This window comes from Camelus ferus, chromosome 6 (genome assembly GCF_009834535.1).
Source record: "Camelus ferus isolate YT-003-E chromosome 6, BCGSAC_Cfer_1.0, whole genome shotgun sequence".
Classification (NCBI taxonomy): domain Eukaryota; kingdom Metazoa; phylum Chordata; class Mammalia; order Artiodactyla; family Camelidae; genus Camelus; species Camelus ferus.
The window spans coordinates 60,158,017-60,185,416 of NC_045701.1; the positions used below are offsets into that span (position 1 = coordinate 60,158,017).

The following is a 27,400-nucleotide window of genomic DNA, read 5'->3' on the forward strand; positions in this document are numbered from 1 at the left end:
ATGGGGGTTAGCTGGTGTGGCCCTGGCCCTGTTTTAAAAGGGGTGTAATAGCCAAGCTTGTGCAGTCATTTTTAGGATCATTTCCCATCTCAAGTAGCTGTTGGGAAGACATATGTAAGGGTAGTGAGGAAAGAGCCACCCAGGAGCCTCGGGAACACTTCTGGGTTGGAAATTGTTTCACTGACTTTCATTCATTAGAAAATAAGTTATTTTGCATTGAGCCTCATAATGATGAACATTCATATTTCAAATATTTGTACTTAAGCTGATGTTGCAATAGATCAGCCTCACAGACACCAGATAAAGAGTCACTTCATGAGGAGAAATGGCACAGGGACCTCCTTTAATATCGAGAAAGTCGCTTATTTTTGCCGGGGCCTCATTTTCGAACTACTGTTGGTTAAGGCTACAGGGACACATCATGGGGCTATGGAAAATATCAGTGTCATTGGTGACAATTATGTAGATGGTAGGCACTTCAGGTAATTTCAGTGGTTAGAAAAAAATGAGCTTGTGATAACAGGTTCCGAATTCTGAGCCCACAGATGTTCACCTAAACAAGTAAGGTGGCTTTTTTCAACATGTTTTTGTAGCCTGGGTTTTTAAAACAACTCCTTTCCATTCCTAGCAGTAGAGCATTTTCCCTGCGTGTCTTCCTTGAGAATGACAGCCTGAAATGGTAGGGAAACCAAAGGAAAGGATTAAAGCCAAAAGATGTAAATATATGTTTTAATGGCTTTTTCCTGGTTATCAAAGTAAGACTTAATTCCTATAAAAATTTAGAAAATACAAAAAAGGAAAAATAATTCATAAATATATCACTTAGGCACAGGCTTTCAATCAGTCTTTCTCGTTTATCTTTTCTCATCTTTTCCTTTTTCCCTCTTGTCTTTCTTCCTTCCCTCTGCCCTCCCCTTGACAACAGTCATAACACAACTAAGAGGATATTGAAAATACAATTTTGTGTCCTGCTTTCTCACTTAGAATTGTATCAGCCTATAAATAAGTCATGAAACCCAGCAGCTATAAAGACTGACAGATTTGACTCTATAAAAATATGAAAGTTGCCATAAACAAAACAAAAACAGACTGGGCAATAATATGTGCAACCAATATAACAAATTGCTCCTATCTGCTGTGTTATGAGCCTCTAAAAATCATTTTTTTAAAAATCCCAAATTTTAAAATAGGTAAAACATTTTACCTGTTTTTAAAATACATAAAGCAGGCAACAGAAGAAACACAAATGACCATTAACCATATACATACTTTTAAAGCTTAATATCATTAATAATCAAGAAATGAAATTAAAACAATGAGATCATTTTTCCCTAGCAAATTGGCAAGGATACAAGAATGATTACATCTAACCTGAAAACGGAAGCCCAGTGGACACTCCTGTACACTGCTGGTGGGAGTAAAATTTGGTGTCAGTTTCTTGAAGGGCAGTTGCTCAACATCTATTTAAATTTTAAACATTTATACCCTGTGACACAGCATCTCCACTTTTTAAAATTTAACCCTTCTACAAGTGTGCAAATAACGCTCATTACTCCGTTGTCTGAAGATGCAAACAATCAGAAACAATCTACATGTTCATGAGAGGTGGAGACTAGGTTAATAATGGTACATCTTTATGATGGAATTTTATGTAACCATACAAAGAATGAGGCAGATTCACAGGATATAGGAATATGTCCAAAATATTTGTTAGGTGAGAAAAGCAGTTTCCTTCAAAATGCATGTTAGGGCAGCACTGAGAAGATTTGAAGATTGTGAACGCATCATCATTTTCTCCGTAATTTTTTCAGGAATGATTGGATGTTACATAATGAAAACAGTACTTTTATAATCACCAAAGACATAGTTTTCAAAAGGCAAAAAAATTCTGTCATAAACATTTGCCTGCCTTTTTTGTCCTTCATAAAATGTTAACAGCTTTCATAAAATCCTGTCCTGGATATACCATAATTTATTTCGCTGTTCCCTTATTAATAAATAATTTAGCTTGTTTCCAAAATTTGCTGTCATGCATAATGCAGCAATAAGCATCTTTGTAAAGTAAGAAGGTAAAATATAAAAAAAACTTAAGTTTACACTCGCAAAAACATCACATCATGTAGTAGAGGTTGAGAGTTTAACCTAGAGAGAATCCATCAGATGATTCTGGTTGAAAAAGGTTAACGTTTTCTAACCCTTTTAAACCTAAACAGGACTATGGATGGCCTACTGGAGGCAAAAGATCCCTGCTTCCTGGCCCTCAGCTGAGCTGCTCACTCTGTTCATTTCTCGCTAGTGTTTGTGGTCTCAGTGTGAAAAAAAACGAGGGGTATTATCCTCAGGATGCTCTCACCAAGGCTTAGTCCCAACCCGTCTCCTTTTCATTCCAGTCTTTCTCCCCAGGTGAACTCATCCCCACCCAACTAATAACTCGCACATTTCTATCCCTGGCCTGCCTGACCTGCCCTCCGCATCCTAGCTGTGTATAGTCAGCTGCCTGTTAAACATCTCTGCTCGGACATCTGAAAAATAGCTCAGTATGTCCAAAATAAATTCTGTGAGCTTCTCCCCTTTTACCTTCTACATCTTTCCATTACTAAATCCCATTACGTTTTTCCCCTAAAAGTTCATCCACCTAGTTCTCTGCACCCTACTGCCCCACCCTGGTCCAGCCTCCATCACTTCTTTTCTGAATACTCCAGTAGCCTCCCAGCTGGTCTCTCCATGTTCTAACTCATCCCCTCTGACCTGTTATCCATATCATAGCTGGAGGCTTGTTGTAAAATCACAAGTTAACGCCACCCCTCTCCTCTGTAAGAGCTTTCAGAGGGTTCCCTTTCTTCTTAGGCTAAAGACTGGAATCCTCGCTGGCCCCACTGTATCAGGCTCCTGCCATCTCCTGTCTCCTTCTGAGCCCCCTGCATATGCCCGGCTCATGGATAGCAATCAAAGATTTGTAGGGTGGGTGAACAACTGAGTATCTTCTGTTAGGTAGTACATGAAGGGTGCTACTATCTGACTTGGGATGAAACCACATTTTAGGCTTTTGCTATTTCAGTGACTATTTAAAATTCTTTTTACCAGTTTAATACAATCAGTCTTGCTTTGAAAAGATTTCAAGTTTATATAAATCCAGACATTCAAAACACAAGCCAGCCCTGAATGGTTTTGTTTTGAAATTTAGATCATAATCCAAATTCACTCTCTTGGCAAATGCCACCTCTTAACTCTTGCCCACATGCCAGCCTCTCTTCCCTGGAAGAGGGCAGCATGCTATCTTCTGTTTGACAGCTAGAGATCTGCTGTGCACTCCCTTACTCCTGCCCCTTGAAGGATTGTATAAAATCCATTGAACTTTCTCCATGCACAAGCTAAAAACCAAGGCAAAAAAAATTTTTTTTTGCAGAATTTTGATTATGCATTTAATAGTGATGTGCACAAAAATGTCCTTTTGTTCTAGTTCAATCTCAGGGTATTTGCTGATTCTCTGATGGCTCTTGTTTGACTTGATGAAGTCCTCTCAAGAAATAGCCTACTAGGAGGATTAGCTAGTAACATAATACCGAACATGGAAGAGAATGTGCCACCTGTAGTGGGTCAGGAACCCAGGCCTTGAAGAGGGGTGAGCAGAACTGAGTTTGAATCCTGACTTCATCCCTGGCCAACTAACTGATGTTGGTGCAAAGCCTACTTCATAGGGTTGTTTTGAACATAAAATAAGACAATAAATAATAAAATATAGATAAAGCACTTAGCATTTGGTGAGCATCCCAATGTATATTAGCTAGCAATGACACTCATTATTTATTATTATTATTACCCACAGAACCTTTTTTTCAGGTTCTCTGGATACACACACATACCAACAATGAGCAAACAGACAAAACTCAATATATCAACAATAAATAGTATGTTGACTGTATATTTTATAACTAATATCAAAGTTATACTTTGTTAAATAATTGTTATGCATTAGATTCAGATATTAAAATATGTATAGATGAGATCGTTTCATGTTTTGGATTTGCATCCAGATCTGCAAACAGATGGATCAGGAAGGGAGTAAATGTAGCTGAAACAAGGTTGGGCGTGCATTGATTGCTGCTGATGTGGTATGATTGCTACAGGAGATGTTACATTATTCACTGCACTTTTGTAAACATGTAATATTTTCTGTGATAAAAAGTTTTAAAAATATATTAAATATAGCACCTAAATAGCCTCTTAGATTCATTCTTGTTCAAGGAGTCAGCTCTTAACTCACTTTTTATTTCTTTTGGAAGTGTAACTGATTCCACTGATCTAAGCAGTAAGACTCCTGTCATTTTGTTTTACGACTCTCAGAATAGCTCGTGGTGGAAACAAAATAAATACAATTTCTGAATTTCCTTTGTCTTGAACCACTTGAGAATCCTCTCTGAAACCACTGTGGGCATTTTAAGTAACCCTGATTACCCAGCAAGAACAATGTACCTTTCAGGCAGTCAGGGAGGATAAAGTAACTCTTTCTACCCTTCTGTGCTTGCAGAACAAAGGGATAGCTATTAAATCCCCGCGCTCAATACGCTAATGAACGATGAGCCCATAATTGTGTGTTTAGCATTTTAGGACCTGAGCCTCTACCCTGTATGAACCTGTCATCCTCATTGTCTAGCCTTGTTAACGCTGGCTGCTGAGTTACATGTTGGCATGGGAGGCTGCGGAACTCCAAAGCCAAGAACTGACCTTTGCATATTTCATATTCAGTTCAGGAGTCAGAGGGTGACTTTTTGGCTTTTGCTTTTTTTGTTAAATGAAGATGACTATTTACCCTTAGAGTAGAAGCTGGCCATGACCGTAAATGGCTGTGTAACCTTTGAATGTGTTTGGCTAACCCTCTCAGTGTTCTGCTCGCCCGTCTGGACGTGAGCCAGGGAAAGTATTATGCCTGAGTCCCCTCTGCTTTCTGATTGCCGCTCCTAAGGCAGTTTCTTTTCTCCAGTTTCACTAAAGCAAAGCATTTGAACTTATATTTCAGGGTTTTTCTTTCCACAGAATCTATCTCTAGGGGGTAAATCACATGGGTTTTTATGAGTATAATTATTTTGAAACAAGGGTCCCAGTGATGTTTACAGAACTTCTGTCTTTCCCCTGAAAATAAGTCAGGCTCTGCATTGGTCATTATCTACCTGAGATGCACCTGTTGATCTCTTTGGTCAGTGTCTTCTGCCGGGACCAAGCTGGGGCTAGGGAGGAATAGGGCTCAGCCCCAGCCAAGGGGGGAGACAGGTGCAGATTCTTCAGGAGTACAGTGCAAGGTGTGCTGTCGGAGAGGTATCTGGGGATGTCAGGACCGATCTCACAGTGGAGGTGTAGATATTGGGGCCAAGGGCAGAACTGATAGCCTGGGATCTTACGCTCTTAATTGAACCCCCTGAGGATCCTGGTTTGAGAGTTTTGTCCTATTAGGTAGCACCTGCTGTGAAGCCAGCAACAGCATTTCCCTCAGGGCTGGTCCCATTCTGAGCGTGCCTAAAATTAGACTGAGAAGTCAGGTTTGAGGTGTATAACCTGCCTCTGTGCCCCGGGGAATCATCCCGTGACCAGGCTGAGTCGCAGCCCTGTGCTGCTCAATTCTGTGTCCTGAGCAGCAGGGTTGTGCCCCAAGACTTCTGGGTACAGAGGGCATTGTGACAGGCAGCTTACAGACCTGATGACAAAGCCCTTTTCTCTCCCTGAACAACTCCTGTGTACCTGTACCTGTAACAGCTGCCGAGTAATAAGCAATCAAGCCTCTTCCCTGGGACGTTAGTCACAAGTTCTCCTGAGCAATCTCAGGTCAGCTCTTTAGACCGTTGTGGGTTTCTGTCTGCACTTGTTTCTGCTACCCCAGGAAATCCTTTCCGAGCCCTTACCAGTTATAACGGCTTCGGGAAAGTTCAGAAACTCAGGCACCCTGTTTGGCCATGGAAGAGACTCAGAGCACTCCGTGCAGGCTCTGGGTGCAGGGCCGCAGGGGCCTGGACTGCGGGGCGAGAACGCGGTGCTGATAAAGCCAGCTCCCGGGCTCTCCTGGGGCCACAGGCTGTAATCTCCAACCTCAGCCAGCCCCCTCTGATGTTTGCCATCATCAGTCCCCAGAGGAGCCAGACAACCAGGCGCTAATAGGGCCTGGAGTCTGAAGCCACTTCTGGAAGAATAACTGAGCTAGACCGTGCTCCTGGCAGTGGTCTCCCTGCCCACCGCCCCGGGCTCTTGTGATTCCACTTTCACGTTGGCTAAACAGATCTAGCTCATGTGTGTCGGCGTGCAGAGGAGGACACGGGTTCCGCAGACCACAGCCTGCTGCAAGCAGTTGCCTGTGTAGGAGGTGGGATTCTTCACAGGGAGGGGGTGGGAGGCTGACTGGAGGTTTAGAGATGGAGGAGCCTTGCTTTGCAGGTGACTCCGCAGGTCCGCAGCACACCTCTGCCGACCCCCGGGAGGTGGCTGCCGGGACACAGGTGCAGAGAGGGGGCTGCTCTGCGAAAGCTCTACTGCTTTCACCTCGCTTGTCAGGGATTCCTGGAAAACAGAACTCGGTTTCCATTCCTGGGTGTCTTCCAGCCACCACTGTCTGTGAGACCAGCGTGATCAGGCTGGATCCAGTCGTGGGGCCCGGTGTGGAAACCAGCCGCACCGGTTCTGTCATTACTACCTCCTCCAACCGCAGCGTTACCCTGGGCTGGACAGAGACCAGCCTCTTCCCTCGGGCCGAGCAAGGGTAGGAAAACAGAACTGTGAGTGCCCTGACACCACCCACTGGGGATGCCAAGCCCCAGAACAGCAGTCAGCGGCCCCCACTGTGAAGATGCCCAGTGCGGGGCCACCGTCACTCCCAGTGGCCACCTCACACCTGGCAGTCGACTGCAGACCTCTGGGTGCAGGAAGTCACCTATCATCCCCGGCAGGCTGGGCAGCCTCCTCACTGATTAGCCCGTGTGGTTGCCTTTGAGCACGCCATTGCTTCAAAAAGCAAAGCATAAAGTTGTCGCCCCATAGGCAAGGCTGCCTGTCTCATCCTCTCCAGGCTGAGCCTAGAGCCTGGCAGTGGTGTTGGTCTGTAGGATGCTTTCCCAGGCTGCCATGGTGCCAGGTCTCCCTCTGTGATGATGCCTGGATCTGTGTGGTGACAGGAGACAGGAAGACAGGTGGTGCTTGAAGCCCATGTTGGGGAGCAGGCATTGAGGGAACATGGCCTTTTATTTGCATACAGTTTTTTCAGGTCTTTTACCAAATAATTCTGCTGCTGGAAACTCACTTCCCTTAAGTGGATTCTGCTCCTATGGTTGGGGAAGGGAGGGAAGGTGCTTTTGTCCTGGGCTCACCGTAATCTCTGAGGCTCCTGTGTAGCTAGGGTGCACCCAGACCAACCCTGTTATTACTCCTGTCTTGCTTTTCCTGGGTTATTAACGTCCCCGCTAACCCACTGAGTCTCAGCAGAAACCCAAGAGTCATCAGTCCTGCCGCTTCTCCTCATCTCCCTCTAAGTGGTCCTCAGGCCTCCACACTGATTGTGCGTTCACCGAAGCCCTGCTAACTGACCCCTTGCCTTCTGTTCCATTTGACGCTGTCCTAGTTCAGGTCCTAACGTCTCTGCCTGGGACTGTTTGAGCTGCTGCTAGCTGATCTTTTCTGTTCAGTTGGAGATCTTAATTAGAGAGCTTCCGTGGGTCACTTCTGCCTAATAGCTAACTATCAAAATTCCTTAGTGTGGCATTCGGGGCCCTTCACAGTTTGGACCTAATTGTCCTTTCCAGCCCTGGCATTTTGATGGCCCCGGTGTTCCAATGCGGACTCACTCTCCATCCATACTACACCTCAAAGAGTTCCCGAGCCTACCTGCCCATCACGTCTCCGCGCCTGCCTCCATGCACCAGCTCTGTCTACCTGCCCACAATAACCTTCTCACATCCCTCCCCTGTATGGAAGGCTCTGACACACCACTTTAAGAGCCAGCTCAATTTTGCTTCTACTGTGGAACTATCCCTCTCTCTTCCCACTAGAAGGGATTAATTATTCCTTCCTGTGTTCCTCTCCCAGCACTGAGTTCGTGCGTCCATCATGCCACCTGTATTATACAACAACTGGTTTTCTCTTCCTCCCTCTCCCGTTTCTCTTTCTCCTCCCTTTCATGTATGTATATATAGAGATGCGTGTATATGTATCTATGTATACACACATCTCTATGTATGGATTTTTAACAAATATTTATGGAGTGCACTATGCCTAGCACAGTGGTGAACGACATCAACCTGCTCCCTCCTTCGTGGAGCTAATGTTTGTCTCCCCAGTGCTCTGCGAGCCCCTTAGGGAGAAGGAGCACCTGCACTCTCGATGCCTTTCACAGTCCGTGGCCCACAGCGGCCACTTGCTCCGGGAATGTTCCCCGAGTGAAGCCCAGTGGGTAGAAAGATGCCAGAGTGGATAACAAGGTGGGGGTGGGTGGATGTCTTGGGGGTATAAAGTAAGTGGGAAGCCTGGAAAAGTCACCTTCTCAGTTTCTAATGGGCAGCCTGTGTCTTAATATCTGGAGAGTCCATTCAGGTGGATCCAGTATCCAAGAACCACAAGGCACATTTTGAGAGTTGATCTGCATTTTTCATCTAACTGACCCAAAGAAGCATTGTTTTCCTTTAAAGTATGTGTGCAGAAAGCTCTCTGGGCCGCGCCTGGCCCCTCTGTGGTCTGATCACCCATTCCGTGACCCAGCTCATCCAGGTGGATGGTCTGGGGGCCCCGCTGCCCCACCACATGCCACTCTTGGTTTCTTTCAGAGATCTCAAGCTGGACAACGTACTGTTGGACCACGAGGGTCACTGTAAACTGGCCGACTTCGGAATGTGCAAGGAGGGGATCTGTAACGGGGTGACCACGGCCACCTTCTGTGGCACGCCCGACTACATTGCTCCCGAGGTGAGTGCCCTCGCTGTCTGGGCGGCTCTGCAAGGCCCAGAGCTCCAACAGCCCTGTCAGAGATGCACAGGCCATTCGTGCGCCGCAGCCTGTGGGCGGCATGGAAAGCTGACGCCTCCATGCTCCTCTGTGGCTCGTTGGGTGAATGATGGCTGAAAATGTCCTCAGTTCCTCCAAATAAGAATCCAGGTCAAAAACAGTTTTGTAAACTTTGTAGCTACTTCAGGGTTTAGCCCTGAATGAGGACAAAGCATGCTCCACGCACAGCTATTCAAGTTTCTTCTTTGCCTCTGTTCAGTGCTTTGACCCAAGCCCCATTTAGCAGAAATAGATAAGCTCTTGAGCTTTTCCCCATATGGGTGAGTGAGCCCAGTCTCCTCTTCCTTCTCCACAGATGCAGTTCCAAACCCTTCCTGGTTTGGATCTGCATCTACTATCACCTTGGCCTAAGCAGGCCATAGACATTTGATCACCTACATGAGAAAGCCTCTGAGTTGAGCCCCGGGAAGACAGACCACTCTCCAGAGGTGGAATGGAACACGCAGGCCAGCACAGGGAACTCCCTTGTGGTGCGGCCTCTCCTAATCCATCATTTTCCTCAGTCATTAGGACGCATTTGTTGATCAGAGGCATGAAGCAATTCTCACATTGCCCCTTTGCACAGATCCTCCAGGAGATGCTGTACGGGCCCGCGGTGGACTGGTGGGCAATGGGCGTTCTGCTCTATGAGATGCTGTGCGGCCATGCGCCCTTCGAGGCAGAGAACGAGGATGACCTCTTTGAGGCCATACTGAACGATGAAGTGGTCTACCCTACGTGGCTGCATGAAGATGCCACAGGGATCCTGAAATCTGTAAGTTGTGCTCACTCAGCCAGCTTTCCAGCTATTGCATACCAGCTTGCTGTATGTGCTTCTTGATTTGAGTTTTTTTTTTTTAATTTATTTATTTATTTTTGAGGGGAGGAGAAGGCAATTAGGATTTTTTTTTATATTTAACGGAGGTACTGGGGATCAAACCCAGGACCTCGTTCATGCTAAGCATGTACACTACCACTGAGCTGTACCCTACCCTCCTGGGTTTGTTGTTTTTGGTTTTTTTAAATACCACCTACCAGTAAGCTCCCAGCTCTAACTGAAATCTGTGTTGTAATCTGTAGAATCAAAGAACCAGAGTTCTCTCAGGCTGTTTTTTTTTCTCTTATGCAATAGTTGTCTTGGGGCCAAACACAATAGCAGCTGATAGTGTTGTCTGCTATAGATCAAGTATTTCAAGCACTTGTGGCTTTATTGTGGGTGAAGTGATGCTCCCCCTTCCTCCGGTCAGGACAGACGAGGCTGTCGGGTCATGTGAATGACATTTCCAGTTGTTTCAATATTGATGGTGTTTCGGTCATCAGCATCCAAGAAGCAGGATGAAGGGGCCTTTCCCATAGTACTGGGAGAGGAGAGATTTTCCAAACTTTCGCAAGATCTCATTTGCTTCCATGTTATCCTTGTGCAAGCCTTACTGTGAAGTGAGGAAGAAAAAGGAATTGATTCCCTTATGTTGAGAACAAAAAAGTAACAAGTAATAAGAAAATAACATGTAATTTGGGCCAGTTTTCTATTCAGAAATCATGTATTATTTCCCACTGTATGCCCAGGGGGAATAACAATGAATATTCTTCATTAGGGAAAAATCAGAACAGTCCATCTCTCTGTTGGATGGTATCTATGGGATAACAATTACTTTCCTCAAATCATGTCCTTTCCAATGATTTGAGACAAAAAAACTAGATTTGGAAAATATTAGCCACGTTGGTGAGAGACTTGTCTCTCTTTAGAACTCCCCAGTCATATGATTGGTGTCATTTTAAGAACACTTTGTATACAGATCAGTGTGTCCTGGGGCTGATGGCATGATTGTCCCTGAGAATTATCCACATGACAAAAAGAGAAATGATCGCAGAACTCCTTCCCAGGCAAGTAGTGCCAAAGCAAGTCATAATCCATAACTTGATTCTCAAGTTCAGGGGCCAATACTCTAACGATATTGAGGAAGCACTAACTGCATATAGAAATAAAAGTGAAGTGCTTTTGTACAAATGTCCTCTATCTAGCGTGTTTTCATAAGAAAAATGTGTATATTTAGTAGAAAATGTAGACTAAGGAAACCAAGAATGTGACTTTTATGATTTGATCAATTACAAAATCAGGGAGAAGGGCTCGTCTGTGTAGATTTATGCCCCGAAGTGTCTTAACGTCTGGAGGGGAAGTGTCCTTACCTCAGCTGGCTACCTTTGATGACCTAATCTTTGATAACACCACAGATTCGTGCTGCAGGGTCGGGCTTACTGCACATTGTGACCTTCACAGTTAGCGGGCTGGAGCCGGGGTCTTTGTGATTCCCAGGCGTGCTAATCCCCGTGGCCTGCGGCAGCCACCATCACAAAACCGATGGCTTTTCCTGGCACACGTATTTAGTCCACTTACTACAGCTGATTTGGGGAGTTTTTTTAATACTTAAAAGAAGGACCGCAGAGTTTATAATTCAATGAAATTGAATATAATTTTGGATGAAAATGCTAGTTCAAGCCTAAAGAAACAGACATTGGTGGCCTTGGTGTATAGAAGTCGCTCTGCTTGGTACCATGGAGGGTAGGAAATAAAAATCGGTCTGGGCCTCAAGAAACTTTAATGGTCTCTATTTAGGGATTAACAAGCTAGTTCAGGGTTTCTCTAATAAACACCTCATACCCTTTGAATCTAGGTCCAATAGCACTCTTCAGAGGCCACATCCTCATTTGAGTTGAACATCACCCACATCTGCTTCTCTTAATTTTTTTTACATCCTCAGACTCTTCCTAGTGTTTCGGAACCCTCTTGAGAGAATTCTTCCCGACTAAATCTGGGACCATGATTTCACCCCCACCCCCATACCCCAATCCCTGTAAAACCTAGACTAAGTACTAAGCAAGGTTAAGATTCATGCGGAACGATTAAGATGGTTTCTTCTTAATCAGGTCAATCTAATTAACTTTAAACTCTATCTTTGATGTGTATAAATTGTTTTGGTAACTTGGATATATGCTAACCAGGAACATCCTCCCTCCACAATCTTTGTTCTGGGAGAAAACAGAACGTCTGGTGTCTAAAGAGAATCCACCCTTCAGAGGGGACTGAGATGTTCCCTCTGCTTGCAGACTCGCTTCTGGGAATCTGTGAACCTCTCTACTTCCCTTTATTTCGGCTCCTTTCTAATGCCAGCTGCTCAGCTCGCCGCAACGTGTCACTGACTGAGCACTGATTCTCCTAAGTGGCTCTGTCTGTTCTCTGCGTGGCGTCTCCCCATAGGAAGGAGCTTAGGTTTCACTCTGTGAAGGGCTGATCTCCCAGCTCTGGGCTGTTCTGGCCGAGTGACCTCAGCGAGCCACCACACCTCTCTGAAGCTCCGTGTCCTTAGAAAACTGAGGTGATAAAATCTGTGTCATAGGGTTACTACCTAAATTCAGTGAATGAATACATGTAAAGCACACAGGAACCCACTAAGCCTTCTGTTTCTTTCTCCTTCAAGGAGTGTACCTTAAAAGTCATTTTCTGAAAAACACTTGAAAAGGTGTCAGAGCAAATTACTCAAAAACATTCACTGAGAGGATTTCTGAGACAGTTTTGTACACATCAGCCTCCAGGCCCCAAAAGCAAAAGCTTAAATGCCGTAGCTGGGGAAATGCAGCTCTTCTTGGCAGGGGGCTGAGACGTTGAAACAGAAGTGTATTCATGTATGACTGAAGCATTGTGCTGTACACCAGAAATTGACACAACATTGTAAACTGACTATACTTAAAATTAAAAAAAAAAAAGTGTGATCAGAGAAAGGAAGAAAACAGTGAGGACCACTCAAGACTTGGGTAGAGGCACCAAGGAGGGAGGCATTAGGGCATGGTCCCAAGGTCCCTGCCTGCTGGCTGTGGTACCTTGGGTACGTGGTGGGATTCTGCCATGCCTTGGTGTCCTCATCTGTCCCCTTGGGGTCTGAGATAGCATATGGGGATACTGGAGATGGTTCTTGGCACAGAGTAGGGGCTCAGGAAGCAGCCACCACTGTCATCAGTGAGAATGCATTTTTAGACTCTGCCCTCTTTCTCTGAAAACTCATGAGGATTTATTGTTTTAGGAAGAGGGTGTAATATAGCAAGTCATGCTTCACAAACCATTCAAACTGCTTTCTGGCTCTAATTGCACCTTGATTTAATTAAGCCAATAGAGTTCTTTGCTGGAAGAAACCTAAGAGATGATATCCATTCCAATTCCCTCACTTAATAGACCAGGAAACTCAGGCCTGGAGAAATTGTGACTCACCAATGGCCATTCAGCACCTTACTTAAAACAAACAGATAAATTAGAACCCCTGTGCACCTCTCATGGGAAGGTAAAATGGTGCAGGCACTGTGGAAAGTTATATGGCAGGCAGTTCCTCAGAAAATTAAACCTAGAAGTACCATGTGACCTAGAAATTCCATGTCTGGATGTATACCCCAAAGGGTCGAAATCAGGGGCTCAAACATATTTGTACATCACTGTTCACAGCATCATTCACAATATTTAAAAGGTGGAAGCAACCCAAGTGTCCATCAACAGGTGAATGGATAAACAAAACGTGTTATATGCACACAGTGGATTATTAGCCAAAAGAAGGAAGGAAATCCTGATACATGTCACAGCATGGATGAACCTTGAATGCATTATGCTTAATGCAGGAAGCCAAACACAAAAGAGAAAATATATGATTCCACTTATACGAGGTACCTAGGATAGTCAAATTCATAGAGACAAGAAGCAAAATGGTGGCTGCCAAGGGCTGCCGGAGGGGGAGTAGGGAGTTAGGGTTTAAGGGATACGGAATTTCAGTTTGGGAAGGTGCAGAAAGTTCTAGAGATGGATGATGGTGATGGCTGCACAACAATGTGAACAAACTTAATCCCACTGAACCGTACACTTAAAAATGGTCAAGAAGGTAAATTTTATGTTCTGTATATTAGCCCTGGGATCAGAATCCAGATTTTCCTGACTCCCCAGTCCACAATTCTGAGTTAGACTACACCTGGCCATTCCCTATTTTTCTTCTACTTCCTGTTAATAAATGCCCTTTACCCTTAGAGCCCAACATTTTTAGCCCCAGGTTACCCCCTGATGTGATTCTTTCCAATTGTAAAAGAAACATTAGCCACTGGAGAAAGCTACCAGCATGCTGTGTACTTAATATCCCCCTAGCATCAATCTGCCACCTGTTTAACTTTCCATCGAGTAAGATATAATATTTATGATAATACTGTTAGAGTGTTATTTAAAGACTGTGTATTTGAATATTTCTCTTTTTGTTTTTAAATTGTTTTACTTTATTCCCCAGCTTTATTGTGATACAGTGGACATATAACATTGTGTAAGTTTAAGGTGCACAATGCAATGACTTCATGCATGTGTGTATTGTGAAGTGATTACCACAATAAGGTTAGTTAACACCTCCATCATCTCATGTAATTACTTTTTTGTGTGGTGAGAACATTTAAGATCTACTTCCTTAGCAATTTTTAAGCATATAATATGGTATCGTGAACTGTAGTCACCATGCTGTACTCTATTTTTTTCCCCCTACCCAAATGAGAATCCAAATCCATGAAATACAATTGATGATGTTGCCTTTAAATCTTTGTCTTTTGATTGGATTATTCAATCAACGTATTACACTTTTTTGGTGGTTACTCTTGAGTGGCATCTTGACTTATTAAAGTATAATAGAACTCAATGCTTTAACCATTTTCCTGACACCAGTAGTCAGCCAGAGCTCACTCAGCCCTTCTGTCTCTCCAGTATCTTAGCCCCTGCCTTGGTAGTTCTCTGATGTGTTTAGGTTTAAAAATATTATTCAGCAGATGAGTCAGTCTGAAATAACATGGTTCAGGATTGCTGCAAGCAGAATGGTTACCATTTTAAAATTTTGATGGACTTTTTTTTTAATTTAAGTGTAGTCAATTTACAATGTGTTATTTCTGGCATACAGCATAGTGATTCAGTTGTACATATATATACCTTTTCATATTCTTTTTCATTATAGGCTATTACAAGGTATTGAATATAGTTCCCTGTGCTGTGCAGTAGGACCTTGTTGTTTATCCAGTTTTGTGAAGATTTTCCCTGTAGTTGCACTTGTACAAGATCTGTCAGATTTCAGTAGATATTCTGTGAGAATTGTTCCACATGTAGATGTATTTTTGATGTATTTGTGGGAGAGGATGAGCTCTGTGTCCTTCCATTCTGCCATCTTGAAGCCCCTCTCTGGGGGACTTTTTGATTGAAGCATAATATATATATAGTCTATTGGACAAATCGTAAATACACAATACATTAATTTTTACAAAGTGAGCATACCTGTGTAAGCACCACCCAGATCAGGAGGTGGAACTTTAACAGCATCCTAGAAATCATTCTTATGCCCCCTAACAGCCACTACCTCCTCCTCTTCTTTCCAACATAACTATTACCCTGATTTCTACAGAAAAATCTTACTTGTTTTGAACTTCATTTATATTGGATTATTACAGTTCATGTACTTTTTTGTCTGGCTTCTTTCACATATCATATTTTGAAGACCCATCCATGTTGATGCAGATATTGGTTTATTTTCATTGCTGTATAGTATTCCATTGTTTGATTATATCATCATGTATTTATTCATTTTAGTCTGGCCTTGCCAAGAATTGATAAACATCCTAAGGGAAACAGTATATTGCAGAAAGTTGCTAATTGCCGTGAACCTCCCTTCTCTTCAAGATCTGGCTCTTCAATTCCTGCTTGAATTGGTTAGTCTTAGATGCCTCAAAGACTTTTAAAGTATTATTTTCAATGAGAACAAAAGCTACTCCATTATAATCTATAGCTGAATTTCATTTACTTGTTTTAATCCAGTATGCCTGTTTCTGTCTTTTGGTGGGTTTAAGTAATACATTTGCCTCCACTATTATTATTGGGTTATTGAATCTTAACCTTGCTTAGTACCTAGTCTAGGTTTTATAGGAATTGGGGGCAGTTGAAATTTAGGTCCTAGATTTAATTGCGAAAAATTCTCTCAAGAGGATTCTGAAACACTGGAAAGTGGTTGCAGACTTCTAAAAATAGGAAATACAAAAATTAAGAGAAGTAGATATGGGTGACGTTCAACTCAGATGAGGCTGCAGCCTCTAAAGATGCCCACTGGACCTAGATTCAAAAGGTATGGGGTGTTTATCAGAGAAACACTGAACTGGCTTTTTAATCCCTCAATGCAGAAAATTAAAGTTTCCCGAGGCCCAGACCAACTTCTATCTCCTACCCTCCGTGGTACCAAGCAGAGCGACTTATAAACACCAAGGCCAACAATGTCTATTTCTTTTCCTATATTTGTTGTTCTTGGCCTGAGGTGAGCCTGTGGCCCTGGAAGGAGGAAGTGATACACTAGGGAATTAGAACCCCTATTGAGTTCAATTCAGCAAGTCCCTGTCTGGTGCCTTCCCTCAGCTTGGCCTGTGCTAAGTGCTGGGAAGCAAAGATGAGAAGACATGGCCTCTTCTGTTGCTCAAGGTCTAGCAGAATGAGAACATGTAAATGGATATACTTGGCTCTCTGCCAAGGAGGAATGATCAAAACTCCTTTCTGGAGGCCAGGACAGGGAAGTGACATAATGACAACAGAGAAAAAGTGGCATTGAGGCTGGGTGTTGAGGAACAAATAAGGGTCGGGTTGGGTTCACGAGGGAGAGAGTGTATTCAAGATGGAGGAAATAACTCATGCAAAGTCTCAGAGGTGGGAGGTCGCGCACGTGTTCAAAGAACTGCGCTCACCAGTTCTGTGCCTTCGGTGTGTTAGGTGCAGGGTGGGGACAGTGAAGGATGAGTTTAGGACATGGGAACTCTGTGGGGTCAGGGGGACATTCAGAAAATGGTCTATTCCTTGCAGTTGGCCATACGGGTCTCAGGAGAGCACGGGAGGTGCCCACTGCAGCGTGGTAGTGAGACGCGGGAGCAGACGTGGACTGCGGGGGAGGGTGAAAAGTGAAAGGAGGACAAGGGGGCCTGGGGACAGCAGCGCTGGAGATGTGACAGTGGAAGAGGATTCAGTGAGGAGGTTGAGGAGGAATGACTTCAGGTTGTAGAAACATCTAAATCTGCAGTGTGTCTGTTAGTTTTACTTGTGGTGAAATAGGCCAGCGGTTGTACAGTGTGATTCATCCAGAAACTGACAGCCGCAGTAACTTTTGAGTAGCGCTGGCTAGCTAGGAGCAAACGGTCCTCGGCCAGATAACCAGGGGCTTGGGGAACATGTCTGTGTTAGGAGGTAAGTATACTGAGACATTTTTAAGGACTCTGAGGAAGCATTCACTTTGTTGTACAATTCCAGATCAAGATAAGGTACACTGCTTTCTTTAAAAATACAAACTTCAGGCCTTTTCCCAGAATTTTGTGTCCACCTATGATTCTGGGCGCTTGGTGACTTCAAGAGTACCAAAATTATGAACCTGGAGGGTATCATGCTTAGTGAAATAAGTCAGACAGAGAAAGACAAATACTACATGACATCACTTATATGTGGAATCTAAAAGATACAACAAACTAGTGAGTACAACAACAACAAAAAAAAACCCAGACTCGCAGATATAGAGAACAAACTAGTGGTTATCAGTGGGGAGGGAGGGCAAGAGATGGGTAGGGGGTTAAGAGGTACAAACTACTATGTATAAAATAAGCTGCAAGGATGTAGTGTACAGCACAGGGAATGTAGCCAATATATTACAATAACTACAAATGGAGTATAATCTGCAAAAAGTTTGAATCACTGCTGTACACCTAAAACTAATATCGTAAATCAACTGTACCTCAATTTAAAAAAAAAATTCCCAACGCAGACTCCCTGGATGGTGTCTCTCACGGTCCTAAAAGCTGTCAGGAGGGCACATGTGCTGAGTTTCGGATTGTAATCACTCATCATAGAGCTTGGTGACTATTAGAGACGTAAGCTCAGGATTGCAGTGTCGGGAGAACTTCAGAAGCGCTTTGTCTAAACCCCTGGCTGGTAGATGAAGCTGAGGCCAAGAGGTAGAATGGAGACAGCACACCCTGGCCCTCCTGACACCGCTTTCCAGTCCTTACCTCCGTCACGTGGCGAGGATAACACTTCCAGTGCCCACTTCTAGTGAGGCAGCGCCCATGAAAGCATCTTCAAAGTGTCGCTAATGTGAGGAATAATTTCACAGCACGCTGAGGGGTGTCATTATCATCCTCCTCTCCTTGAACAATCCACCAACATCATTAAGATTATTAAGTGCTTAGTTGTATATGAGGCTGTGTTAGACTTTTATTCCAGAGAGAATTGTACTTCTGTTTTCCCAGAAGCTTTTTATCTAATCCAGAGTCACTTATGTGGCATGTAAATAGCCAAATGGATATTGGTCCTCCTGTTTATTTAATGGGCATGTATCAATGCATATGCACGTAGCAGCCACAGGTCTGCTCTGTTCAGGTGCTGTGCAAGGGGCTGGGGTTAGAAACAGACACATCTGGAATATACATAAGGAATATATGTACATATAGACATCATCCCTGCCCTCGTGGAACTTACAGTGCAGTTAGGGTAGGGAGGAAGACAGGTCTGTTAAAAAAAAAAAGAGAGAGAGAGAGAAATTATGCAAATAACTGTATACTTACATTTTTTTTTATTTTGTTTAAGTCTAAGTTGCTCTGAGGATACAGAACAGGCAGACCAAACCTAATCTAGGCTGTCCAGGGAAGCCGTCTTGAGAAGGTGACATTTAAGCCGAGAACAAAGGCTGAAGAGAAGTCAGTCAGGCTTACAAGTATGCAAAGGTCTTGAGACAAGAGAAGTCGTTTGGAGTTGCTGTGTTGGTGAGGCTGGAGTGGAACGAGCTAAGGTGTGGGGCGATGGTGGGTGCGGGGGATGCAGGAGACGAGGCTGAAGAAACAGCTGGAGCACGAAGGACACGGGGCTGAGCGGAGGAATCGAACCTTCCTCTGAAGGGCCAAGGTAGTCACTGAAGGATTTCAAGCAAGCATGAGTGACGAAAATCTTTTTTTCATATTTAAAAGATCTCTTTGGATGTTGTATAAAGAGGTGTCTTGGATCAGACAGACTGAAGTACTTGTAGATGAGATAGCTGGGATTTTTTCTTTTTCAAAATCATCCAGGGGTAGCGGAGAGGAACAGATGAAACAAGACTGGGCGTGTGTCAGGCTGGGTGATGGGTACATACTTACATATGTTTGGAAAATTCCATAATAGTATTTTCAATTAACATATGAATTGATCTCTTATACAAGTTCAAAGTGTGTGTGTGTATATGTGCCTGTGTATTTGTATTATGTTTATACATATGCAGATATTCTAGAATGTGTAGAAAAAGTAAATTCAGCCTTCATGAATGATGCGAAATGGTTTAACAATACAAAAAGAAGCCACATATGACACGAGCCATATACCAGCTGTCTGATGGATCTAGCTACATCTTTTTTTAGTTTTGGGTTTTTTTTTTTTAATGTATTGTGAAATGTTCAGTAACAGTGACATCTTTTGATTCCCAGTAAGTGTCTCAAGGTCCTGGACTGGGAGTTTGCATCATCCTGGTCATGTTCATGCTGTAGACAAAATCAGCGGTTTTGGCACACTCATTCTTTACCATCTGTGAACATTCATATCTTCTCAGGAAGGGCCTCATAGGACGCAAATGAACTTATTGACAAAACAAAGACAGACTCACAGACACGGAAAACAAACTTATGGTTACCAGGGTAAAAAGGGGTGGGGGGAGGGATAAATTGGGAATTCAGGATTTATAGACTCTAACTACTTTATCTAAATGAGGTGAACAACAAGGTCCTACTGTATAGCACAGGGAACTATATTCAATACCTTGTAATGGGCTATAATGGAAAAGAATAAGAAAAGGAATATATATACACTTATAAATGAATGGCTATACTGTGCACCAGAAATGAACACAGCATTGTAAATCAACTAAACTACAAAAAAAAAGGAGTCCCTTGACCCCCAAGTTGAGTGCCTAGGCACACCCCAAAGAAGGTTTTTTGATGTGAGAACAGAGAGGGAGAGAGCCCTCATTGGTGAGCTCTGCCCACACCTCCGCGTGTGATCCTTTTCTGCCGGGCCAGGTCTGCCCCTCCCCACCAGAGAGGCAGGCGGGAAGGGCCAAGGTCCCGAGCCAGCCCTTCCTGTCCAGCCCCACGCCATCTCCACGTGGTAGTCATCCCTGCTGGGCTTCCTGAGATTTCCTGATGAGCTTCTCTTTGGAACATAAGGTCAGCCCTGTTCCTGGAATTGGTGTCTGCTGGATATTTTCCTTGGCCCCCCTTTTTTTCCTTCAAAAGGAAATGCTTTCTTTCTGACTGCCTTCTTACCTTTTTAAAGGGAAGGAAGTAGTAGTGGCCCCTGTTTGTGGACATTGGTTGGGTATCTATGTGTATAACACCACAGACGGAGTCAGAAATGTGCAAGACCTCAGGCTCTGGATGGTGTAATAATGGCAGTGAGGCCTGTGAATTTGGGGCGAGGTGGTGTGCTTATCTGTTGTTCCATGGAGGGTGAAAGGTTGAACAGGATGGGCACCAGCATCACTCCAAAGTCAGTAACTTTCCTCCCAGGCCCTTCCATCATCATCGTTACCACCCCTCCAAAATGGTGAACTTTGGAGTTCTTGGTGTATCGATGTCCAAAAATTTCACGTAGACTTGGCTAGGGGGTGGGGGACTTGCTTGTGCGAACATTCCCCGCAGAGCACAGAGTCGGTGGGAGAGGAGTGGCATTTACAGGTTTTAGCCCAGTTTTCTACTTGAAAAAAATTCCCAAATCATTAACCAGTGATCCTTCCAACTGGAAATAACCATAGTATTTGGCCAAAAACGTGCACATGGAAGAGTTTTTCTTGCGTGCCCTCTTCGCTCTCATTTCTCACCCTCACTGTAAAAGTACATATGATAAACGCTCACATGCGCGTGCTCCAAATGCAAAACCATCCCACCCCTGCTCTCAGAGGACAGACTGTAAAAACCAGCAACGACCGCAGAAAGGAGCCCAGGGAGGATGTCCAAGGATACACACCCTCGTGTGAGAAACAGATCCAGGCTTTCTAAGTCCCTGGACTTAAAGATGATTGTTTAAATGGGTTTTTGGTTTTACTTGGTTTTGGTATAAATAAATGTTTCCAATTAGCCACCATGACACAGAAGAAAATAGTTTGCTTAGAGCTTCTGTGGTTGCGCTTTCTGGCCTCATCTAGCTCCAGGAAGGCCAGGGAGACATCCTCGTGAGTCCCCTAAGCTTGGGAAAGTGATGGCCTCTCTCTGAGGTGAGTGTTCCTTTGTGCGAAGTCATCTCCTGTGAGAGAGCACCAGGCACCAGTGCTGACTCAGGTGGGGACAACACCCTTTTCTCCAGGCTCAGGCAGGGAGCCAGGTTAAGTAAGTGCTGAAAGGAGTTCGGTGCGTTCTCCTGAGTCACCTTTGTCAGTTTGGGAGGCATCGTAAGCTTGGATCAGGAGATGATAGCTTTACATCTGTGCCTAAGCTTTACAGAAGTTAAAGTGTGTGCGTGCACGCGTGGGCTTACCTGTCATCACACCTATCAGATTTCATCCTCAGTGCGTTGTCAGCAGGAGTCTTGTTTGCCTCTGTGCACAGAGGGGAAACCACATGTAATTCTGAGATCCTTTTTTAGCCACTAGTGTGTCCCACATCTGTCACCAGGCACTTGACCAGAGCAGCCTGAGTTTGCTCCTCTGCATTCCCTCCTCCCCTCCAGGCAGAAGTGGGGGGCATCCAACGCAGCAGCCACAGGTGGTCAGCCAAGAGGAGGCTAAGGAAGCGGAGGGAAAATGGGGACCAAGTCATGCAGAGGCTCCAGCTCTCGATCACGAGAGCTGGTTTTTCAAACACTGTTACGAGGAGGGTCCAAAAGTAAGTTACTAAAATGTCCTTTAACAAGAGGGATGGGTAACAGGCACCCTGGCAGCCCTTGTCCAGGACTGGAGTTCCCAGAGGCAGGCTTCCTCCTGAAACTGACACCTTCTGAAATGGACCGCTTACTCACAGATAGACCAGGCTCGTGTTGGCAGAAAACAGAAAAATACTGCTCTTCCTAGAGACTTCACTTTCAGCAGTCTTTATCATTTTTTTAAAGTTGTTGTTCTCAACTTCCTTCCCCAGTTTTAGGTTGTAAGTTTCCTAAAAATAGAAGTTCTAACATTTTATCTGTGGCAAGCAGTGTGAAGGATTTTTTTTTAATGAAGTACTTGTTCCACATGACTCTTTAATCTCCATCTCTCAGGCAGGAGGATGAGCATGCCAGACGTTTTGTAAAATGAGCATGGAAATCTTCTCTATGTAGAGGTTTGCTAACCGATATCTGTGGGTCAGAGGCACTTTTTAAGTTGGAAAAACTCTGATGAACAGAAGTAGCACACTTTGTTTTCTGTCGTTTGTCCCTGCCAGTTATCAAAGATGAATAATTTTGAGCAGTTGATGGTTTGGTTTGGACACCAAAGATAATGCGTGTTCAGGATAAAGAAAGGCATTGCCCAATGTTTCATCAGGAGGAAACAAAGCTGTTGTGTGGTATGTCTTTGGAGTAACCTTTTTTTAGCACTTGCATCCTTGCAGTAGCTACATTTGGGGGATCACAGCTGTCAGGAGAGCTGCCTCTTCCTTTAACAGTTGGGAGTTGCTGGAGAGCAGTGAACCCCACCCCGTCAGTCAGAGCTGCTCACGACTGGTTTGCCAGAAATAAAACCATCTTGGCCAACACTATTAGTGTTGGCACAAATGCCTAACCTTGGGCGTCCATCTCTGAGACTCACCTCTGACTTTTTTTTAGCCAGCATTATCTCAGGAGCTCCACTCAGGTCATGTGACAGACTTGGGTTTCAGAGGAGGCTCAGGCAGAGGGCTGAGAGCGCTGAAAAGGAATTGAATATGTGCCCATGAGAAGGCTGCGTGCAGGATTCCAATGACAGGATGGAAAATACAGCCCACAAGCCTGCTCCAGATTTGAGCCCTGTTCCCGCCCCAGTGCAGGAACAGGAACAGGACAGGGCATTTTTAGCACTTGTTTTCAATAAGAGGAAATAAAGCCCCCTGTAGACTGTGTCCCTGGAGGGAGCTCACGTTGTGCTCTGATGTGGGTCAGTTAAGGCATTTTCAAATAAACTCACATCCTCACCCACCCCTTCCTTTGGTAACTAGCCCATGGAGATCAGCAGAAAGAGTTTGATTTCATTTTTCTAAAGACAAGTGCACTTCAGACCCAAGGAAAATGTGGCGTCACCTGAGGGGTAATGACAGGTTTTTTTCCCCCCCAAATCCAAATAAAGAAGAAAGAAAGGGTAAGGTTGTACTCTTGATGTTGGCACAGACTGTGGGGGACGTTGGTCTCTCTCATCTGACGCCGACATGTCATTCAGGTCTTGTTCCAGTGTCTCCAAAGGACAGTCCTGTTCCTCCCAGGAAAGCCCCTTTTATCACTGAATGGCATTGAGTATTAGTGTGTTTTCATTTTAATTTTCCTTGCGACGTACTTACACATGCTCCTTTAACTTCCACTCCCTGAGCTTATTTCTCCATTCTGCACTGCCTCTTCTGGCCGACAGCACTTCTGGTATTTGGAAATACCAATGACCAACAGTGTCATCTTTTTTTCTCCGATATAAAGACCCCAGTGGTTGGAGTTGAAACCAGGTGGTCAGTATGAAGGATTCCTCAGGTTCTTTTCAACACTGTTCCTTTCCTGCCACATCCCTTAGCGCCTGCTCTGGGTGTATGGCTCAGTCACTTCTCCCTCCCTAGAGTCACGGGAAGAAGGCTGTCTCGTGGGCCAGCAAAGGGAGTAGCACATGAGCAGACAGAGCGCTGTGCCTTCTCATTCACGTGAAGCTCTGAGCATCGTCCCAGGGTTGCTCCTGACCTGTCAGTCCACGCTGCTCTTTGATCTGGAATCCGTGTGGGAAGATACTCGTAGCCTCAAAGGCAGGTTTAGCACAGTGACTGAGAGCAGGGGCTTCTCGTGTGAGATAGATCTGGGTCCAAATCTCAGCTCCACCACTCCCACACCGGGTGGTCTTGGGCAGGTGACCGAGGGGGGAGCACGGGAGGAAATACAGACTGGGAAGCGGAGGAACAGACCCAGCAGCTGGCTCACATGTCTCACCTTGTCCCTCTCACCACTGCCCTGGCTGGAAGGTGCTGCTGCCCACCCTGCCCTGGCCTGCAGGGGTGGGAAGGCAGCGGTGGGAGACTAGTCTTCATCACAAGGGCAAACTCTGCCTGTGACAGTGGCCAAAGACCCACAGGCATGCATTTTATCCACACCAGGGTGGCCATCGTGGCCGTGAACCATATCATACCCTGTTCTGTGTCCTCTCCCTCCTCAGAGCTCTCTGTAAAGCCAAAAAGTTCCTTCTTCCTAACTAGGAGCATCTCCCTGGAACACAGGCAGGAGCGCCCTGCAGCCTGCTTTCCTGCCCTCTAGCTTGCCAGCACGGAGCATGACCTCTCTGCCTGTTGGTTTGCAGTTGAATGAGAGAAGGAGATTTGTTTGCCCCTCAGCCACATCCACCTGTCAAGTAGGAAACATAGTGTTCTCTCTCTCCTGGAAGAAAATCTTAGATCGATTGCTCTATTTATATAACTAGTCTTCTTCCTCTGAAATCAGATAGGTTTTTGAAACAAAAAATACTTTGAGTCATGGAAATGCATTAAAATGTAGGCAGAGTACATTTGGGTCGTGTTATTGCTACACACAGGGTGAGTTGGAACTCTAGCCTCTGCAACACCGGGCAGCTCAAAACAGAAGCCACCTCGGGTGTAGCAGAGCCCACAAGACATGACAGGTACTATAGCTGACCTCAGATTTATAAGCAGAGGTTCCGGGTTTGGGGGTATAGCTCAGTGGCAGATCGCGTGTCTAGCACGCACAAGGTCCTGGGTTCAATCCCCAGTAACTCCACTCGGCCTGCACTTGGTACTTCCCTTCTGTTGTTAAAGCAGATAGAACTGCATGTTAAAACCTGAGTCTTATCTGCGTTCTTGTTTTCAGATTGTCTTTCGAAAACCTTATCAGAAAAATTGTTTTCTTGAGACCGTCGCTGCCACTGTTGGAGTCTGGGGCAGCGGAGGCAGAAACAGAACTTGCTCTCTTTCCTGGCTGCACAGTAGAGTAGCAGAGAAAGCCAGATAAGCCTCAGATGTTCATCTCCCCGAGGCTTTTCAGTCCGTGCCCTTGCCGTTAGGTGGAACAGGATGGTCCTACAGGCGCTTTAACAAGATGCTTGCTGATACTCACTAGCCTTGATTGAGGGCTTACTTTGTGCCAGATGTTTTGTGCTGATTATCTCATTTACTCATCATCACATTGTGAAATACAGGAAAATCTCCATTTTACAGCTGAGGAACCTCAGGCCCAGGGAGGGTAATAAATTGATCCAAAGCCACACAGCCACTGGTGGGAGAACTGGCATCCAAACGTAGTAGTCAGGCTGCAGCACCTAACCAGTTCACTCTGCGCCCTCCTTCAGAGGAGCTCTTACATCCTTTGTACATCTTTTCTTGGTTGGCAGGAGGCTTCCCAGGACAACCCTGTGCAAACCGGGCCTCCATCACTTAACGTTTCTTCAGAGGGACACCTGGCTGACTGCTTCCCCCTGTGGCCGCGCCCTCTCTGCTGCCTTGAAAGAATGTTGTTTCTCATTCTCCGGCAGGCGTGTGCTTCTGATTCCTGCAGAATCTTCAACATAAATTCCACTTTCACAAGGGCCACAGGAGGAAGGAGGAAACAAGATGCATCCATGCATTCTTGCCCCTGCCCTCCAGTGAGCTAGAGACGTACATTTGGGGTGGCCTCAGCTTTTCCACCCGACCTCCTCTTTGCGGCTTACAAAGTGCTTTTCATTGACCCCAGCAAACATTCTGCTTCCTTTAGTAAATGTGTCCAGAATTTTTCATGAAGTCACTTTATTTTCCCTCTTGGCTGACTTCCCTGTTGGGACCACAGTCGGGGAGAAGGTCAGTTGAGGTGAGGCAAGTTGTCAGTGGGACCTTAGAGACGGGTGAGTGATCACCCTAAACACCATCGCCGTTAACTCGTTTGGCATTTGGGTCCCAGTCAGGACATGAGCAAATAGAAGAAATTTTCTGCAGCGGCATCATGCCATCATCGTCACAGCTGCAAGGACACGTCCTGGGCCTGGTCTCGGGCAGTAAACCCCTCCTACAATAGAAGATCCAGGCCTGGGACTGATGTTCAGTGTTCCTTCACCTCCCATCTCTGCATCTTTGGAGGAGGGTAGTCAGACAGGGGCTGTGACCACACCCCCTCCTCCTTTCACTCTTTCAGCACCACTGAGCACCCTCCTCTCCCTGGAGTGGTCCCTGTCCTGGTTTCTGTTTCGTGGTCTTTATCATCCTCAGGCTTTGTCATGAGCTCCTGCTGCCACCCTGGCCGCCTTCTTACCTTGTGCCAGGCTTAGGACCAGCACAGGCCTGCGTGAAGCCGGCCCGGGGTGAGGCCGCAGGGATGGAGGGCCGAGGGGCTGACCAGGGATCACCGGCCCCAGCTAACGAGGCAGCCCCGGTCAACTCCAGGCCGTTTTCACCGAGAAGCTGCGGAGGTCCATTGTTCCAGAATATCCCATCTTCAAGAGAATTTGGAAAACTTGACTTTGATGTGATGTGACATTTGCTACTTTTTAAATGTTTGACAAGTAGTTAAAACTATTTTAAAATCCTCGATTTGGGCCAAATGAAATGTCTGCGGCCTGGAGCTGTTTTCTGTTCTGTTCTCTCTCTCCCTCCGCTTTAGCAATTTCTCTCTCCCCAAACCATGTCCCAGAAAGTGAGATCTCTAGCCCGGCCTGCACCCCAGTCCTGCATGGCTCCTCATCTCCTGGTGGGTGTCTGCACATCTCAAACATATAGCACATCAGTGTCTCACACCAACTGCCTAGATCCGTGAGATCTTAAGAAACAGGTGTTTTGATTTTGGTTCCTCTGACAAAAGTAGTTACTCCTGCTCCTACTTCTGTTAACACTACTCCTCCCGACAATGATCTGTTGCTTTTTGTCCCCCATTTCCACTACTTGCCACCAATATTCCACTGGACAGCCGGAGGGCACCCTGGGACCTGCCACTCCTCCAGGCCCTTCCCCCCAGTTCCAGGCAGTGTAGAGTGTGCTCATTCTTCTGCCACAGGCCCTCCAGGACACCCTTCCTTTCCACTAACTAGAAACTAAACTCTGAGCTTGTCCTGTCTTCTCAGCCATTGCCTCAGGCTCCTGACTAGTCACTCCCAATCCCCAACAACCTCTGACCCCTCCGTTTGGGATTTATCCAACACACCGTGGCTAGAGTCCTCCCCTAGACCACAGGGCAGCTGCCGTC

General features: G+C 45.2%; 1 protein-coding gene across 2 annotated transcripts in view; it reads left to right on the forward strand.

Moving 5' to 3' along the window:
• PRKCH (protein kinase C eta) overlaps window positions 1–27,400 on the forward strand; it is a 206,838-nt gene that overhangs the window by 174,003 nt on the left and 5,435 nt on the right. For both annotated transcript variants that reach the window (XM_032482144.1, XM_006185726.3), the window contains exons 11-12: window positions 8,796–8,934; window positions 9,599–9,787. In XM_032482144.1, coding sequence (XP_032338035.1) covers window positions 8,796–8,934; window positions 9,599–9,787 — 328 coding nt within the window. The remainder of the gene's footprint in view (window positions 1–8,795; window positions 8,935–9,598; window positions 9,788–27,400) is intronic.